The 17,469-nt window shown below is 46.4% G+C and overlaps 1 protein-coding gene across 1 annotated transcript in view; it reads left to right on the top strand.

Moving 5' to 3' along the window:
• Positions 1 to 17,469, top strand: part of tespa1 (thymocyte expressed, positive selection associated 1) — a 203,269-nt gene that overhangs the window by 99,156 nt on the left and 86,644 nt on the right. Inside the window, exons 4-5 of the mRNA XM_085968213.1 lie at positions 5,884 to 5,933; positions 13,889 to 13,936. Of these exons, the coding sequence (XP_085824339.1) occupies positions 5,884 to 5,933; positions 13,889 to 13,936 (98 nt within the window). The remainder of the gene's footprint in view (positions 1 to 5,883; positions 5,934 to 13,888; positions 13,937 to 17,469) is intronic.

Consider the following 17,469-nt stretch of genomic DNA (forward strand, 5'->3'; position numbering starts at 1 on the left):
AGGGGCCATTCTTACAGCCTCTGTGTTTCTTACAGTTTCCTTTTCTTCCACTGAAAGGATTCCCAGTTGAATCTGTTCTTCAAGTTGTTGAACCTCGGTCATTGCCGCCTCAGATTTGTCTTGGGTTTCCTTCAATATTTTTATGAGTTCTTGGACATCTTGTCTTTCATGTTCTGCCATGTCTTTCACCTCTAATTTCTCATCTATGGATGGAACTTCTACCAATGAGTCTGTCTTGGCCTTGAGCTCATCAAGAATTTCCTGCAGCCTTTGGACTTCTTGCTCATGTTCAACCTTTAGTTGCTCATATGCTTCTACTGAAACTAGCTTTTCGGAGGTTGCTGAGTTAATCCCCTCCAGGATTGTAGCCTGGGCCTGTTCATACTATTCCTTCAACTTCTCAAACTCTGCTTGTAAGGAGTCATAGAGAAGAACGGGAATAAAATCCTGGCTTCCTGAAGATTCCTCTTCATTTGCTCCTTCCTGCAAATATTCTAACTCCTGAACAGCATAAGGGAGATGTGATCGGTAATTGGTCACAATGGCTCTATGGTCGCTCTCTGCTTGAGCTAGCTGCTTCTGTTGTCTTTCCAGATTCTCCCATTCGGTGTCATAGAACTTTTTCATTGTTTTCATCTCTTGTTCGAGATGGTAACTTACTTGTTCTACTTGCTGTCGTAATTTGAAATAAAGTTGAGTCCGAGCTCGGTGTTCGTCAGTCATGGATATGTTCGTAAACTGAACAGACTCAGAATTCTCTGTCAAACTATGTTGTCGTTGTTCGGTGGAGTTCTGTTCTGAAACTTTGCTCTTCTCTGGAGCATAAGCCTTTATGCATGCCTTCGTTCTTCCAACCTTAGTCGGCAAGTCCATTTTAGCCTTGTCTTTCATATTTGGGTTGGTCTTATCGTCATCCGTTTCAGAATCTGAGCTGATTGTCTGCACCGAGTCCTCACTCGTTATGGCTTTTAGATAGTGCCATTCCATGTCTATTTTCTTGATCCACTCCCATCCCAGAAGTGGTGGTCCTCCCTCAGGTAGTACGTATAAGTTCATTCTTGGGTGTTCTTTACCCCCATCTCTCACCTTGACTCTTATCTTCCCCATGGGGTATACTTTATGCCCCGTGTATGTCTGCAATACGAACTTGGTATCTCTTAAGGGTATATGTGAGAATAGCCGGTGGTAATCCCTTCGATTTATGACTGATAGAGCTGATCCAGTGTCCAACTCCATTTTCACTTGGACTCCAGCTATTTTTAGCATGACCCAGATAGTTTGTAGGTCAGCTTCCTTACTCACATTGTGAATTCTCAGACTGCCCAGCTCCTGGCCGTTTGGGTCTGAGTCCGAATTCTGTTCGTCTGAACTCTTCTCAGCCACCTTGTGTACCTTGTTGTACTTTTCCTGTGATGGCTTCCTTTGGTTGTTGGTCTTCTTCCCTGACCGGCATACCTTAGCTATGTGACCCAGTTTGCCACATTTCCTACATTCCTGGTTCTTAAACCAGCATTGGTTCTGGTCGTGTGTTGTCTTCCTACAACGATAGCATTTTGTTGTACTCGAGGTAATTTGATCCACACTGAGTGCCGCTGCCTTTAGCTGCATTTCCGCAGTTCCCTTCACTGCGGCTTCGTGCGATGCTGCAATAAGGACAGCCCTGTCAAGTGTAAGGTCGTTCTCTTCGAGTATTCGCTTTTGCGTTCCTTCCTTTGACAACCCGCACACGAACTTGTCTCGCAATGCCTCTGTCAGATTCCCTCCAAACTGGCAGTGTTTCGCTAGTCTACGCAGTTCGACCAAGTATTCTGCGTTGCTTTCGTCTTTCCTTTGCGTTCTCGCATAGAATTTGAATCGTTCCGCCAACATCAACGGTGTGGGGTTCAAGTGATCCTTCAGAACAGTCACAATATCATCGAAAGTCTGATCCGCCAGTTTAGCTGGTGCTAGTAGATGCTTCAAGAGCCCGTATGTCTTCGCGCCCATCGAGTTTAGCAAGGTTATAGCTTTGTCATCTTCTTCTATTTTATTGGCCTCACAATAGATCTCAATGCGTTCCACATACGTGGCCCAGTCTTCTACCTTGGAATTAAAATCGTTGATGTTACCACGCTTAGGCATCTTCCTCTCTTCCTGATAACACCACGAATTATTTCTTTAAATTTTCTTTTCTTTTTTTTTTCCAAGATGGCGGTTCCCGCGAAAATGGCGGTTTCCCGCGCTTATCTTCTCTCCCCGCCCACTTCAATGGCGGTTTCCCGCTTCTGTCTTCTTCCCCGCCTAATGGCGGCTTCCCGCGTTTCTTCCCTAGCGGGAGGGGTACACTTTCCCCACGGGCGACGGCCGCTGGCTTTCAGGTTCACAGCCTGCGCGTCGGCTTCAGGGCTTTCCCTTTTCTCGGCAGGGCAACCGGCGCTGGGTACAGTTGACGGCGAACAGTTTCAGCTGCTGGGCTGGCTCTCGCTCGGTTCCCCTTGCTCGGGCTCTGTCTCTCTCCCGCTCGCTCAGCTCTACCGGCGCTGGGTACACCCCGTTGACGGAGAACAGTTTCAGCCGCTGGACTGGCTCTCGCTCAGTTCCCCCTTGGTCGGCTCTGCCTCTCCCGCTCACTCGGCTCCCAATCGCCCTCCCAGCCCTCTCGCAGTCCGGTGCTTCCCTCCCCGGCTGCGGCTGAGTTTATCTCTTCCCGCGCCTACGGTCCCGGTCGCAGCGCTTCATGGCTTCGGTCGCTGCCCGGCCTTTTTCGCCGGTCACGGTCTAGCTGTCTCACGACGCCATTGCGTCCCCAGCCTGTCTGTACCGCGGCTTCCTTGCTCCACGCTGCCCCAGTCTCAGCGCCTCTTGGCCCGACTTCTGTCCGGCTCCTTTCCCCCTCGACCGTGATCGAGTGCACCGCCCTTATCCTCCGGTTATTCTTTTTACTTTTCCCTTACTCACAGTCACCGTGGCCGGCTTGCTTCTCGTGCTGATCGGCTCACTCCTCACCGTGGCAGAAGGGACAGTCAGTGCCTGTTGCTGATGGAAGTCTTTGTCTCTGAATTCTTCCTCCTTTCCAGCTCTGCAGACTCGAGTTTTCTCCCAGCAGAATGACGAGGGCGGTTGCCTCTTCTCGACGCTCGTTAACTGCTTCGGAAGTATTGTTGCCGCAGGGTACGATCGGACTCATCGCCACTGTAAAGTCTGTGGGTTGTTTAGTTAATTAATACACAGACTACCAGAGTAACTTAAAACAGGACTTTACTATTCGAAGGTCAGGGCGAATCTGCCAAATAAATCCTGACACAGCACTTATATACCGGTGTGGTCACCGTCGGTATTGCAGTATACAGAAGCCAACAAAGTAGTGCCATACCTAAAATAGTTCTCTTAAAGGTGAACGGTTACATACAATGGTTTTCTTAAAGGTAGACGGATACATACACTACACCGCCGACAGTGCACCCTCAGTACTGCCCCTCCGACAGTTTAGCACTCCCTCAGTACTACCCCTTCGACAGTGTAGCACTCCCTCACTAATGCACCTCCGACATTGCAGCGCTGCCTCAGTACTGCCCAACCAACAGTGCAGCGCTCTCTCAGTATTGTCCCTCCTACAGTGCAGCGCTCCCTCAGTACTGCCACCAGACAGTGCAGCATTTCCTCACTAATATACCTCCGACAGTGCAGCGCTCACTCAGTACTGACCCTCCGACTGTACAGCACTCCCTCAGTACTGCCCCTCCAACAGTCCAACGCTTCCTCAGTACTGCCCCTCCGACAGTGCAGTGCTTCCTGAATATTACCCCTCCGACAATGCAGAGCTCACTCAGTACTGCCCCTCTGACTGTGCAGCGCTCCCACATTACGGACCCTCTGACAGTGCAGCGCTCCCTCAGCACTACCCCTTTGACAGGTCAGCACTCCCTCAGTGCTGCCCCTCTGAGACTGTAGCACTCACACTGTACTGCCCCTCTGACAGTGCAGCCCTCCCTCAGTATTGCACCGCCGACAGTGCAGCACTCCCTCAGTATTGCCCCTCCGACAGTGCAGCACTCCCTCACTAATGTACCTCTGACAGTGCAGCGCTCCCTCAGTACTGCTCCTCCGACAGTGCAGCGCTCCCTCAATATTGCCCCTCTGAGAGTGCAGTGCTCCCTCAGTACTGACCCCCAATAGTGCAGCATTTACTCACTAATTTACCTCCGACAGTGCAGCGCTCCCTCAGTACTGACCCTCCGACTGTGCAGCACTCCCTTAGTACTGACCCTCCGACAGTGCAGCGCTCCCTCAGTACTGGCCCTCCGACAGTGCGGCGTTCTCTGTACTGACCTTCCAGTCTGAGCCTTGAACCCAGTATCTCCTGATTCAGATGGGAGGGAGGGAAGTCGCCCTGTGCTGGGCAGCAGACACTTCCCTCAGTGGACAGGAAGTTGTATATTTGAAGCGCATTTCTGGTAGTTTCTGGGTATCCCTGCCCCATGTAGACATTAACGTCAGAGTGACCACTGAGAGGGACACCCCAAGGAATTTGTACAATTATAGCTTTAATCTAACAACTCCCATGGGCCTCTTGCAGAGCTTGTGTTCCACATCAGTTCTCTCAATATTTCCTCGATTGGGTTGGTCTCTTTCTTTCTCTGTTGGACTCGATTCCCACTCTGAAACAGTATGTGACAGTGTCCTACCATTTCGGAACCTCCTTTCCCTTACAAACTGTGGTCCTTGATGAATCTAAGTTTCAAACACCTTTTTTTAATTCCACAAAACACAAAGCAAGGTCACACAGTACGTCTTTCAGCTCTTCAACTCCCAGCCTCTCTCAACCCTTACTTCGCCTGAACCTCACCTGGCTGGGCAAGGTCACCTCCCCCTCCAGGTGCAATTAACTTTATTGGGGAGGTTCTTAAAGGGGCCATTCCCTGACATACTGGCCCTCAATCACCCTGCTACAAGACCTTTGCCATGACTTCCTTCCATTTGTACTCCATGCCTCTATTGATAAAGCCCAGGATCCCGTGTGCTTTTCTAACAGCCTTCTCAACTTGTGCTGCCACCTTCAAAGATTTGTGCACGTGAACCCCCAGCTCTCTCTATTCCTGCACCCCCTTTAAAATTGAACCATTTAGTTTGTATTGATCTCCTCATTCTTCCTACCAAAGTTAATCACTTCTTACTGCTCTGTGTTAAATTTCATCTGCCATGTGTCTGCCCATTTCACCAGTCTGTCTATGTCCTCCTGAAGTCTGTTACTATCCTCCTCACTGCGTACTACATTTCCGAGTTTCATTTCATCTGCAAACTTTGTAATTATTCCCTGTATACTCCAGGTCATTAATATATATCAACAAGAGCAGTGGTCCCAATACTGACCCTGGGGAACACCACTGTTTCCTTCCCTTCCAGTCTGAAAAACAACCGTTCACCACTACTCTGGATCGACCTGAAATGTTAACTCTGTTTCTCTCTCCACAGATGCTGCCTGACCTGCCGCGTATTCCCAGCATTTTCTGGTTTTATGTTCACCACTACTCTTTCCTTTTTATCCCTTAACCAATTTTGCTACCACTTTGTCAAATGGGCTTTAATTTTGTTAACAAGTCTGTTGTGCTAATTTGTCAAACGTCTTTTGAAAATCCATCTGCACAACATCAACCACACTGCCCTCATCCACCTTCTCTGTTACTTCATCAAAGAATTCAATCAAGTTCGTCAAACACCATTTGCCTTTAATAAATCTGCGCTGACTTTCATTTATTAATCCATATTTTTCCAAGTGACAATTAATTTTGTCCTGGGTTATTGTCTCTAAACGTTTCGCCACCACTGACATTAGACTGGTGGGCCTGTCTTTGGGAACAAGTGATCGAACCTGACTTTCACCAAGATCTTTTCTTCGTTTTACAGATCCCGTCAGGCAAGCCTACAGGAAGAGAGCAACCCAGCCGCATTAAACGGTACAACTTGTCCCATGTAAACTAACCCAGAACAAAGGGCTGTTCATCAGCATCTCGATCAGTATCTGCTGTTACTCCCAGATACAGAGGATAGATACTGTATCAATCTGTTGTTTATTATTATTTATTACTATAAATACCTACATAGAATCATAGAAATTTACAGCACAGAAGGAGGCCATTCAGCCCATCGTCTCTGTGTCGGCTGACGAAGAGCTCTCCAGCCTAATCCCACTTTCCAGCTCTTGGTCTGTAGCCCTGCAGGTTACGGCACTTCAACTGCATATCCAAGTACTTTTTAAATGTGGTTAGGGTTCCTGCCTCTACCACCCTTTCAGGCAGTGAGTTCCAGACCCCCACCACCCGTTGGGTGAAAATTTTTTCCTCAAATCCCCTCTAAACCTTCTACCAATTACTTTAAATCTGTGCCCCTGGTTATTGACCCTTCTGTTAAGGGAAGTAGGTCCTTCCTATCCACTCTATCTAGGCCCCTCATAATTTTATACACCTCAATAAGGTCTCCCCTCAGCCTCCTCTGTTCCAAAGAAAACAGACCCAGCCTCTGCAATCTTTCCTCATAGCTAAAATTCCCCAGCCCAGGCAACATCTTCGTAAATCTCCTCTGCACCCTCTCTAGTGCAATCACATCCTTCCTGTAATGTGGTGACCAGAACTCTAGCTGCGGCCTAACTAGTGTTTTATACAGTTGAAGCAGAAACCCGTGCTCTTATATTCTATGCCTCGGCTAATAAAGGCAAGCATTCTGTATGCCTTCTTAACCACCTTATCTATCTGTCCTGCTACCTTCAGGGATCTGTGGACCTGCACTCCAAGGTCCCTCTGATCTTCTACACTTCTCTGTATTCTACCATTTATCGTGTATTCCCTTGCCTTGTTAGCCCTCCTCAAATGCATTACATAAGAACATTAGAAATAAGCAGGAATAGGCCACTTGGCCCCTCGAGCCTGCTCCGCCATTCAATAAGATCATGGCTGATCTTGGGCTCAAAGCCACTTCCCTGCTCGCTCCCCATAACCCTTCACTCCCTTATCTTGCAAAAATCTGTCTATCTCCACCTTAAATGTATTTGATGACCCAGCCTCCACAGCTCTCTGGGGCAGAGAATTCCATAGATTTACGACCCTCTGAGAGAAGAAATTCCTCCTCATCTCAGTTCTAAAAGAGCGACCCTTTATTCTGAGACTGTGCCCCCGAGTTCTCGATTTCCCCACGAGGGGAAACATCCTCTCAGCATCTACCTTGTCGAGCCCCCTGAGTATCTTATATGTTTCAATACGATCACCTCTCATTCTTCTAAACTCCAATGAGTATAGGCCCAGCCTGCTCAACCTTTCCTCATATGTCAACCCCCTCATCTCAGGAATCAACCGAGTGAATCGTCTCTGAACTGCCTCCAATGCAAGTATATCCTTCCTTAAATAAGGAGACCAAAACTGTACGCAGCACTCCAGGTGCGGTCTCACCAATACCCTGTACAGTTGTAGCAGGACTTCCCTGTTTTTATACTCCAACCCCCTGCAATAAAGGCCAACATTCCATTTGCCTTTTTGATTACTTGCTGTACCTGCATGCTAACTTTTTGTGTTTCATGCACAAGGACCCCCAGGTCCCTCTGAGCTGTAGCATTTTGTAATCTCTCTCCAGTTAAATAATAATTTGTTTTTTTATTTTTCCTGCCAAAGTGGATAACCTCGCACTTTCCCACATTATACTCCATCTGCCAAATGTTTGCCCACTCACTTAGCCTGTCTATAATCCTTTGCAGATTCTTTGAGTCCTCTGCACAACTTGCTTTCCCACCCATCTTTGTATCAGAAAATTTGACTACATTACACTCAGTCCCTTCATCCAAGTCATTAATGTAGCTTGTAAGTAGTTGAGACCCCAGCACCGATCCCTGTGGCACCCCACTAGTTACCGTTCGCCAACTGGAAAATGACCCATTTATCCCGACTCTCTACATTCTGTTAGTTAGCCAATTCTCTATCCATGTTAATATATTACCCCCAACTCCGTGAGCTCTTATCTTATGCAGTAACCTTTTATGTGGCACCTTATAGAATGCCTTCTGGAAATCCAAATACACCACATCCACTGGCTCACCCTTATCCACCCTACTCGTTACATCCTCAAAGAACTCCAGCAAATTTGTTAAACATGATTTCCCTTTCCTAAAACCATGCTAACTCTGCTTGACTGCAGTATGTTTTTCTAAATGCCCTGCTACTGCTTCCTTAATGAAGGACTCCAGCATTTTCCCAATGACAGGTATTAGGCTAATGGGCCTATAGTTTCCTGCTTTCTGTCTCCCTCCTTTCTTAAATAGGGGTGTTACATTTGCGGTTTTCCAATTCACTGGGACCTCTCCAGAGTCCAGGGAATTTTGGTATATTGCAACCAATGCATCCGCGATCTCTGCAGCCACTTCTTTTAAGACCCTGGGATGCAGGCCATCTGGTCCAGGGGACTTGTCGTCTTTTAGTCCCATTATTTTACCAATTACTTTTTCCTTAGTGATAGTGATTGTCTTTAGTTCCCCCCTCCCTGTGGCACCTTGATTATCCATTATTGGGGTGTTGTTAGTGTCTTCTACCGTGAAGACAGATACAAAATATTTGGTCAGAGACTCTGCCATTTCCCTGTTCCTCATTATTAATTCCCCATTCTCATCCTCTAAGGGACCAACGTTTACTTTAGCTACTCTCTTCCTTTTTATATACCTGTAGAAGCTCTTACTTTCTGTTTTAATATTTCTTGCCAGTTTACTCTCATGATTCATCTTCTCTCTCTTTATTATTTTTTTGGTCATCCTTTGCTGGTTTTTAAAAATTGCCCAATCCTCTAGCCTCTCACCAATCTTGGCAACATTGTATGCCTTCATTTTCAATGCTCCCCTCTCAAAATCTTTCTTTCTCACTGGAATATATTTTTGTTATAAAATATCTCCTTAAATGTCTGCCACTGCATTTCAACTGTATTACCTTTTAATTTATTTTTCCAGTCCATTTTAGCCAGTTCTGCCCTCATGCCATTGTAATTGCCTTTGTTTAAGATCAGGACACTGGTTTGAGATACAACTTTCTCACCCTCCAACTGAATTTGAAATTCAACCATGTTATGATCACTCTTTCCTAGAAGATCCTTTACTATGAGATCATTTATTAATTCTGTCTCATTACACAGTACCATATCCAAGATAGCCTGCTCCCTGGTTGGTTCCATTAAATACTGTTCTAGGAAACCATCCCGGATACACTCTATGAACACCTCCTCAAGGCTACCATGGCCAATTTGGTTTGTCCAATCAATATGGAGATTAAAATCACCCATGATTATTACCGTACCTTTTTTACAGGCCTTCATTATTTGTTGATTTATACTCTGTCCAACAGTATTGCTACTGTTTGGGGGCCCGTAGACTACGCCCACCAGAGACTTTTTCCCCTTATTATTTTTTAGCTCCACCTAAACCGATTCTACATCTTGGTCTTCACAGAATCACAGAAACCCCACAGTGCAGATAGAGGCCATTTCGGCCCATCGAGCCTGCACCGACACATATCCCACCCGATCCCTGTAACCCCCACATATCCCACCCTATCCCCGTAACCCCACGTATTTAATCCCCCTAACACTAAGGGTCAATTTATCATAGCCAATCAACCTAACCCGCACATCTTTGGACTGTGGGAGGAAACCGGAGCACCCGGAGGAAACCCACGCAAACACGGGGAGAATGTGCAAACTCCACACAGACAGTCACCCGAGGCCGGATTCGAATCCGGGTCCCTGGTGCTGTGAGGCAACAGTGCTAACCACTACGCCACCGTGCCACCGTGCCGCCCTGAGCCAATATCACTTCTCATCACTGCACTGATCCCATCCTTTACCAACAAAGCCACCCCACCTCCCTTTCCTTTCTGTCTATCCTTCCAAATTATCGAATACCCTGGAATATTCAGTTCCCAGCCCTGGTCACCTTGCAACCACATCTCTGTAATGGCGATCAGATCATACCCATTTGTATCTAATTGTGCCGTCAACTCATCTATCTTGTTACGAATGCTGCGTGCATTCAGATATAAAGCTTTTAACTTTGTCTTTTTCCCATTTCTTCTTGTTTTGGCCCCATTTTCTGTTGCTCTCTTATTTTTAAACATTCTGTCCCTTCCTGTCACACTCTGGTTATTATTTCCCCCATCTCTATCCTACTCTATTGCTTTCTCATTTCTCATTGACTTTTTAAATTCCTGCTCACCTGGATCCTCCCTCCCACTATTTAGTTTAAAGCCCTCTCTCCAGCCCTAGTTATTCAATTCGCCAGGACTCTAGCCCCAGCATGGTTCAAGTGAAGCCCGTCCAAACGGAACAGCTCCCTCTTATCCCAGTACTGGTGCCAATGCCCCACAAATCAAAACCCATTTCTCCCACACCAGTCTTTGAGCCACTCGTTAATTTCTCTGATCTTATTTACCCTATGCAAATTCGCTCGTGGCTCAGGTAGTAATCTAGAGATTATTACCTTTGTGGTTCTGCTTTTTAATTTAGCCCCTAGCTGCTCATACTCCCTCAGCAGAACCTCTTTCTTTGTCCTACCTATGTCATTGGTACCTACATGGACCATGACAACTGGATCCTCCCCCTTCCACTCCATGTTTCTCTCCAGCCCAGAGGAGATGTCGTTAACCCTGGCACCGGGCAGACAACATCCTTGCTCTGAACCCTCAGGATCCCCTCCTTGAATGCCTCCCACTGCTCTGACATGGATTTACTGCCAAGTAGCTGTTCCCAGTCCACTTTAGTTCAATTCAATCTCAGCTTTGTAAAATTAGCTTTTCTCCAATTGAGAACTTTTACTCCGGGTCTATCCTTGTCCTTTTCCATAACTACGCTAAATCTAACAGAATTATGGTCACTAGCACCAATATGCTCTCCCACGGATATTCTTTCCACCTGCCCAGCTTCATTCCCTAAAACTAGGTCCAGAACCGCCCCCTGTCTTGTTGGATTTGCTACGTACTGGCTAAAACAGTTCTCCTGAATGCATTTTAAGAATTCTGCTCCCTCTATACCTTTCACACTAATTTTATCCCAGTTAATATTAGGGAAGTTGAAATCCCCTACTGTTACTGCCCTATTTTTGCACGTCTCAGAAATTTGCCTACATATTTGCTCTTCTATCTCCCTCTGACTGTTTGGGGGTCTATTGTACACTCCCAGCAGTGTGACTGCCCCTTTTTTGTTCTTCAATTCAACCCATCTGGCCTCGTTTGATGATCCTTCTAAGATATCCTCCCTCCTCACAGCTCTAATTGATTCTTTAATCAATATTGTGAACCCCCCATCTTTTTTATCACCCTCTCTATCTCGTCTGAAAACCCTGTAGCCAGGAATGTTGAGCTGCCATTCCTGCCCTTCTCTCAGTCATGTCTCAGTAATAGCTATAATATCAGACTCCCACGTGTCTATCTGTGCCCTCAGCTCATCAGCTTTATTCCCCAGGCTCCTTGCATTGAATGTATATGAGCTCCTGCTCTCTGTATTTTGAATATTGATGATGTTGTGATACAGTTAACAGAGGATGTTTTCCGTAAAGCCCTTCCCTCTGCTACAGCTGCTGCCTCTGTAAGTGCTGATCATATCCCGTGTCTTGACCCCTCCAATATCTTGGACTTCTCATGCTGCTTGTCCAACATCCAGTACTGGATGAGCAGAAATTTCTTCCAACTATATATTGGGAAGACCGAAGCCATTGTCTTCGGTCCCGGCCACAAGCTCCGTTCCCTGACCATCGACTCCATCCCTCTCCCTGGCAACTGTCTGAAGCTGAACCAGACCCTTCGCAACCTTGGTGCTGTGTTTGTGGGACAAGTTTGTCCGTGGCACCAGCAATTGCTCCACTTCCTCCTGTGGCTCCGAGTCACTCTGTATAAAGGGTCATTCTTTACTAATGTAAAACAGCCTTTTATTTTACCCACAATGTGGTGTCCATTTATCCAAGAAGATTTTCCGACCACATATCCACGCCATCACCAAGACTGCTATTTCCACCTCTGTACATCGCCTGACTCCAACCCTTCCTCAGCTCATTTGCTGCTGAAACCCTTTGTTACCTCGAGACTTCACTATTCCAATACTCTCCTGGCTGGCCACCCATCTTCCACCCTACATAAACTTGAGCCCATCCAAAACTCTGCTGTCCGTGTCCTAACTCGCATCAAGTCCCACTCACCCATCACCCCTGTGCTCGCTGACCTACACTGGCTCACTGTGTGGCAATGGTTTGGATTTTCTCAGCCCCGAGGAGGCAGGTATGGAGGTGGGGCTGCCAGTAAAGTAACAGAAAGTGGGGGCGGATGGCAAACCCGCCCCCATCCCGCCTCCGTGCCCTTTTGCCAGGAGGCGGGAAGATGTGCAGCTTTGGGTCCCATCTCCTGGAGGCGGGAAAGGCATTTAATCCTTTTAACTGCCTGTTAACAGGTAGTTAACAGGCAGGAAAAAGGATTAGTGCCACTTTACCTTCACAGGTGAAGGCTTCCCGACCTCGGAGAACCCCACTGTGTTGGAGGAGACGTGAAGGAGGTCTGCAGCAGTCAGAGGCTCCTGGAAGTAAGATGTAGAGGTGAGTGATGGGTACAAGTGTGGAGTGGTAAGTATGTAAGTGTAAGTGTTAAGTGTAAAAAAATGTTCACTTACCTTGTTTTCTTCCTGCAGCCTTCATCCACTCTGGATCGGGAGACCCAACATCTTCCTTGTCAATTTCACAGACTGGCTGTTGGATCCTCCAACCCAGCAGCCATCTGAAATCGACAAAGTTGAAAGGTTTGATGAGTCCTGAACACAAGGCCTCATCAAACTATAGAGAATGTCAGTGTTTGACAGCTTCACAGAGCTGTCAAATGCTGACATTTCTTCTTTCAAGAAGTCTTGACAGGTGGCACGTCTGACATTGACATGCTCTGTCAGTGACTTCCCCCCTAATTGGCCTGCTGAGCCCGCAGGCCAATCCCGTTGGTTGGTCAGACGAGGATGGAGGCGGGACATTGACACGACAAGCAGCAGTCCTGCCTCCAACTCGTCTCCATTGAGAAAATCCAGCCCAATGTCTCAGTTTTAAAATCCTTATCCTTGTGTTCAAATCCCTCCATGGCCTCACCACTCCCTATCTCTGTAACCTGCTCCAATCCTACAACCCCTCCTGAGATCTCTGGGCTCCTCCAATTCTGGCCTCTTGCGCATCCCTGATTTTCATCGCTCCACCATTGGCGGCCGTGCCTTCAGCTGCCAAGACCCTAAGCTCTGGAATTCCCTCCCTAAACCTCTCCACCTCTCTCCCTTTCTCCCCTCCCTTATAACACTCCTTAAAACTTACATCTTTGACCAAGCTTTCGATCATCTGTCCTGAGAGCTCCTTCCTGTGGCTCAGTGTCAATAACGCTCTTGTGAAGCGCCTTGGATGTTTTGGTAAAAAGAAAGAAAGATAGACTTGCATTTATATAGCGCCTTTCATGACCACCAGACATCTCAAAGCACTTTACAGTCAATGAAGTACTTTTGAAGTGGAGTCACTGTTGTAATGTAGGAAACACAGCAAGCTCCCACAAACAGCAACGTGATAATGACCAGATAATCTGTTTCAGTGATGTTGGTTGAGGGATAAATATTGGCCCCAGGACACTGGGGAGAACTCCTCTGTTCTTCTTCAAAAATAGTGCCATGGGATCTTTTACGTCCACCTGAGAGAGCAGACGGAGCCTCAGTTTAACGCCTCACCTGAAAGACGGCACCGCCGACAGTGCAGCACTCCCTCAGCACTGCACTGGAGTGTCAGCCTAGCTTTATGGGCTCAAGTCCCTGGAGTGGTACATTAAAGGTGCTACATAAATGCAAGTTGTTGTTGTGTCTATTGATGGTCTCCCTGGTTTTCCTACAGATGCCCTTGGTGTGAGTTTTGAGGATGACCTGAGTCTGGGAGCTGAGGGTAAGTCAGCACTTTCCTATTAACTGGAGAAACTAATGTGTAGAATCATCAAATGTTACAGAACAGCAGGAGGCCATTCGGCCCATTGTGCCTGCGCTGGCTCTTTGAACGAGCTCTCCCATTAATCTCACTCCCCGCTCTTAGCCCTTAGCCATGCACATTTTCCACTTCAAGTATTTATCCAATTCCCTCTTGAAAGTTATTATTTAATCTGCTTCCACCCTTTCAGGCAACTTACTCCTGATCACAACAACTCGCTGTGTAAAAGTGTTTTCCTCATGTCCCCTCTGGTTCTTTTGCCAAATACCTTAAATCTGTGTCCTCTGGATACTGACCCTTCTGCCACTGGGAACAGTTTCTCCTTATTTACTTTATCAAAACCATTCATGATTATAACCATCTCTACTAAATCTCCTCTTAACCTTCTCTGCTCTAAGGAGAACAATCCCAGCTTCTCCAGTCCCTCCAAATAACTGAAGTCCCTCATAGAATCGTCCAGACTTACAGCACAGAAGGAGGCCATTCGGCCCATCGTGCCTGTGCCGGCTCTTTGAACGAGCAGTGGTGCTCAGTCCCACATCCCCGCTTTATGTCTGTAATCCTGTGAGTTCCTCATCCTCCAGAACCATCCGACTCCCTTTTAAAATTCTTGATGGAATCAGCTTCCACCACCTGCTCAGGTCGAGCATTCCCAATCCCAACAACTCAGTGAAAAACATTTCTCCTCATCTCCCCTCTAGATCTTTTGTCAATGATTTTAAATCTGTGACCTCTGGTTATTGACCCACTCACCAGAGGGAATAGTTTTTCTCTCTCGACTCTATCAAAACCTCTCATCATCTTGAAAACCTCTATTAGATTACCTCACCTTCTCTGTTCCAAGGAGAACAGTCCGAGCTTTTCCAACCTCTCCTCATAACTGAAGTCCCTCATCCCTGGTAACATCCTGGGAAACTCCTCTGTACCCATTCCAAGGCCTTTACATCCTTCCTGAAGTGTGGTTCCCCGAATTGTCCACTAAACTCCAGCTGAGGCCCAGCCAGTGATTTATAAAGTTCGAGCAGGATCACTTTGATTTTATTTTCTATTCCTCTAGTTATAAACCCAAGTAACCCATTCGCTGTTTTAATCACCTGATCAACTCGCCCGCCATCTTTAAGGATGTGTGTATATAGAAACATAGAAACATAGAAGATAGGAGCAGGAGTAGGCCATTCGGCCCCTCGAGCCTGCTCCGCCATTCAATGAGATCATGGCTGATCATCCAAATTCAGTACCCTGTCCCTGCCTTCTCCCCATATCCCTTGATCCCTTTAGCCTTAAGAAATATATCTAATTCCTTCTTGAACATGTTTAATAAGTTGGCCTCAACTGCCTTCTGTGGTAGAGAATTCCACAGGTTCACCACTCTCTGCCGTCATTCCTGCCATCCCAGGTATCAGCCTGGTGAATCTTCGCTGCACTCCCTCCATGGCAAGAACATCCTTCCTCAGCTAAGGCGACCAAAACTGCACACAATACTCAAGATGTGGTCTCACCAAGGCCCTGTACAACTGTAGCAAGACATCTTTGCTCCTGTACTTGAACCCTCTCGCTATTAAGGCCAACATACCAGTTGCCTTCTTAACCGTCTGCTGCACCTGCATGCTTACCTTCAGCAACTGGTGCACAAGGACACCCAGGTCTCGTTGCACTTCCCCTTCTCCCAATCTATTGCCGTTCAGATAATAATCTGTCTTCCTGTTTTTGCCACCAAAGTGGATAACCTCGCATTTATCCACATTATACTGCATCTGCCATGCATCTGCCCAATCACACAACCTGTCCAAATCATACTGGAGTTTCTCTGCATCCTCCTCACAGCACACACGCCCACCCAGCTTTGTGTCGTCTGCAAACTTGGAGATATTACATCTAGTTCCCTCGTCTAGATCATTAATATATATTGTGAATAGCTGGGGTCCTAGCACCGATCCCTGCGGTACCCCACTGGTCACTGCCTGCCACTCGGAAAAAGACCCGTTTATTCCAACTCTTTGCTTCCTGTCTGCCAACCAGTTCTCTATCCAAGTCAATACCTTACCCACAATCCCATGTGCTTTAACTTTGCACACTAATCTCTTATGATGGACCTTATCGAAAGCCTTCTGAAAGTCCAAATACACCACATCCAATGGTTCTCCCTTATCTATTCTACCAGTTACATCCTCAAAAAATTCCAGTAGATTAGTCAAGCATGATTTACCTTTTGCAAATCCATGTTAACTTTGTCCGATCCTGTCACTGTTTACCAAGTGCTCTGCTATTACATCTTTTATAATGGACTCTAGCATTTTCCCCACTACCGATGTTAGGCTTACCGGTCTGTAATTCCCCATTTTCTCTCTACCACCTTTTTTAAACAGTGGGGTTACATTAGCTACCCTCCAATCCATGGGAACTATTCCAGAGTCTATAGAATTTTGGACAATGACCAGCAATGCATCTACTATTTCTAGGGCCACTTCCTTAAGCACCCTAGGATGTAGATTATCAGGCTCTGGGGATTTATCGGCCTTCAATCCCGTCAATTTCCCTAACACCATTTCCCTACAAATACTGATTTCTTCCAGTTCCTCCCTCTCATTAGACCCAATGTTTCCCGACATCTCTGGAAGGATATTTGTGTCCTCCTTTATGAAGACAGAACCAAAATTTGTATATAATTGTTCTGCCATTTCTTTGTTCCCCATTTGTTCTACCGACCATAGAGCACATATATCAGAAACGCTGTTTACAGAGGTCACAGTCCATCATCAAAGACCCTACCCACCCGAGCCACAGTCTGTTCGCCCTCCTGCCATCTGGGAGACGCTACAGATGCATTCGCACCCGTACGACCAGATTTAGGAACAGCTTCTTTCCCAGGGCTGTCATCCTACTGAACTCCACAAATAAACTCTAAAGCCTGCACATCTGCCAATGCACTTTATTATGGTTATGTTTATGTTAAAGTATTACAAGCCAAATGTATGTTGAAAGTTTAAATGTCTTAATCTAAATGTACACTCTCGGGAGCCGCCAGCCTACATTTCGTTGTACTGCACCTGTGCACTAACAATGACAATAAAAGTTGATTATGATTATGATTATGATTAAATTCCCCTGATTCTGACTGCAAGGGAACTACGCTTGACTTCACCAATCTTTTTTTCTTCACATATCTATAAAAGCTTTTACAGTCAGTTTTTATGTTCCCTGCAAGCTTACTCACATACTCTATTTTCCTCTTCTTAATTAATCCTTTTGACCTCCATTGTTGATCCTAAACTGCTCCCAATCCTCAGGTTTGCTGCATTTCCTGGCCAATTTATATGTCCTCTCCTTGGATCTTATGCTATCCTTAATTTCCCTTGTTAGCCACGGTTGAGTCACCTTTTTTGTTTTATTTTTATGCCAAACAGGGTTGAACAAATTCTGTAGTTCATCCATGCGATCTTTAAATGTTTGCCATTGCCTATCCACCATCAACCCTTTAAGTAACAATCTATCCT

Source organism: Somniosus microcephalus, chromosome 26, assembly GCF_052327205.1.
Source record: "Somniosus microcephalus isolate GS21.2 chromosome 26, FLI_Smic_1.0, whole genome shotgun sequence".
NCBI classification, from domain to species: Eukaryota; Metazoa; Chordata; class Chondrichthyes; order Squaliformes; family Somniosidae; genus Somniosus; species Somniosus microcephalus.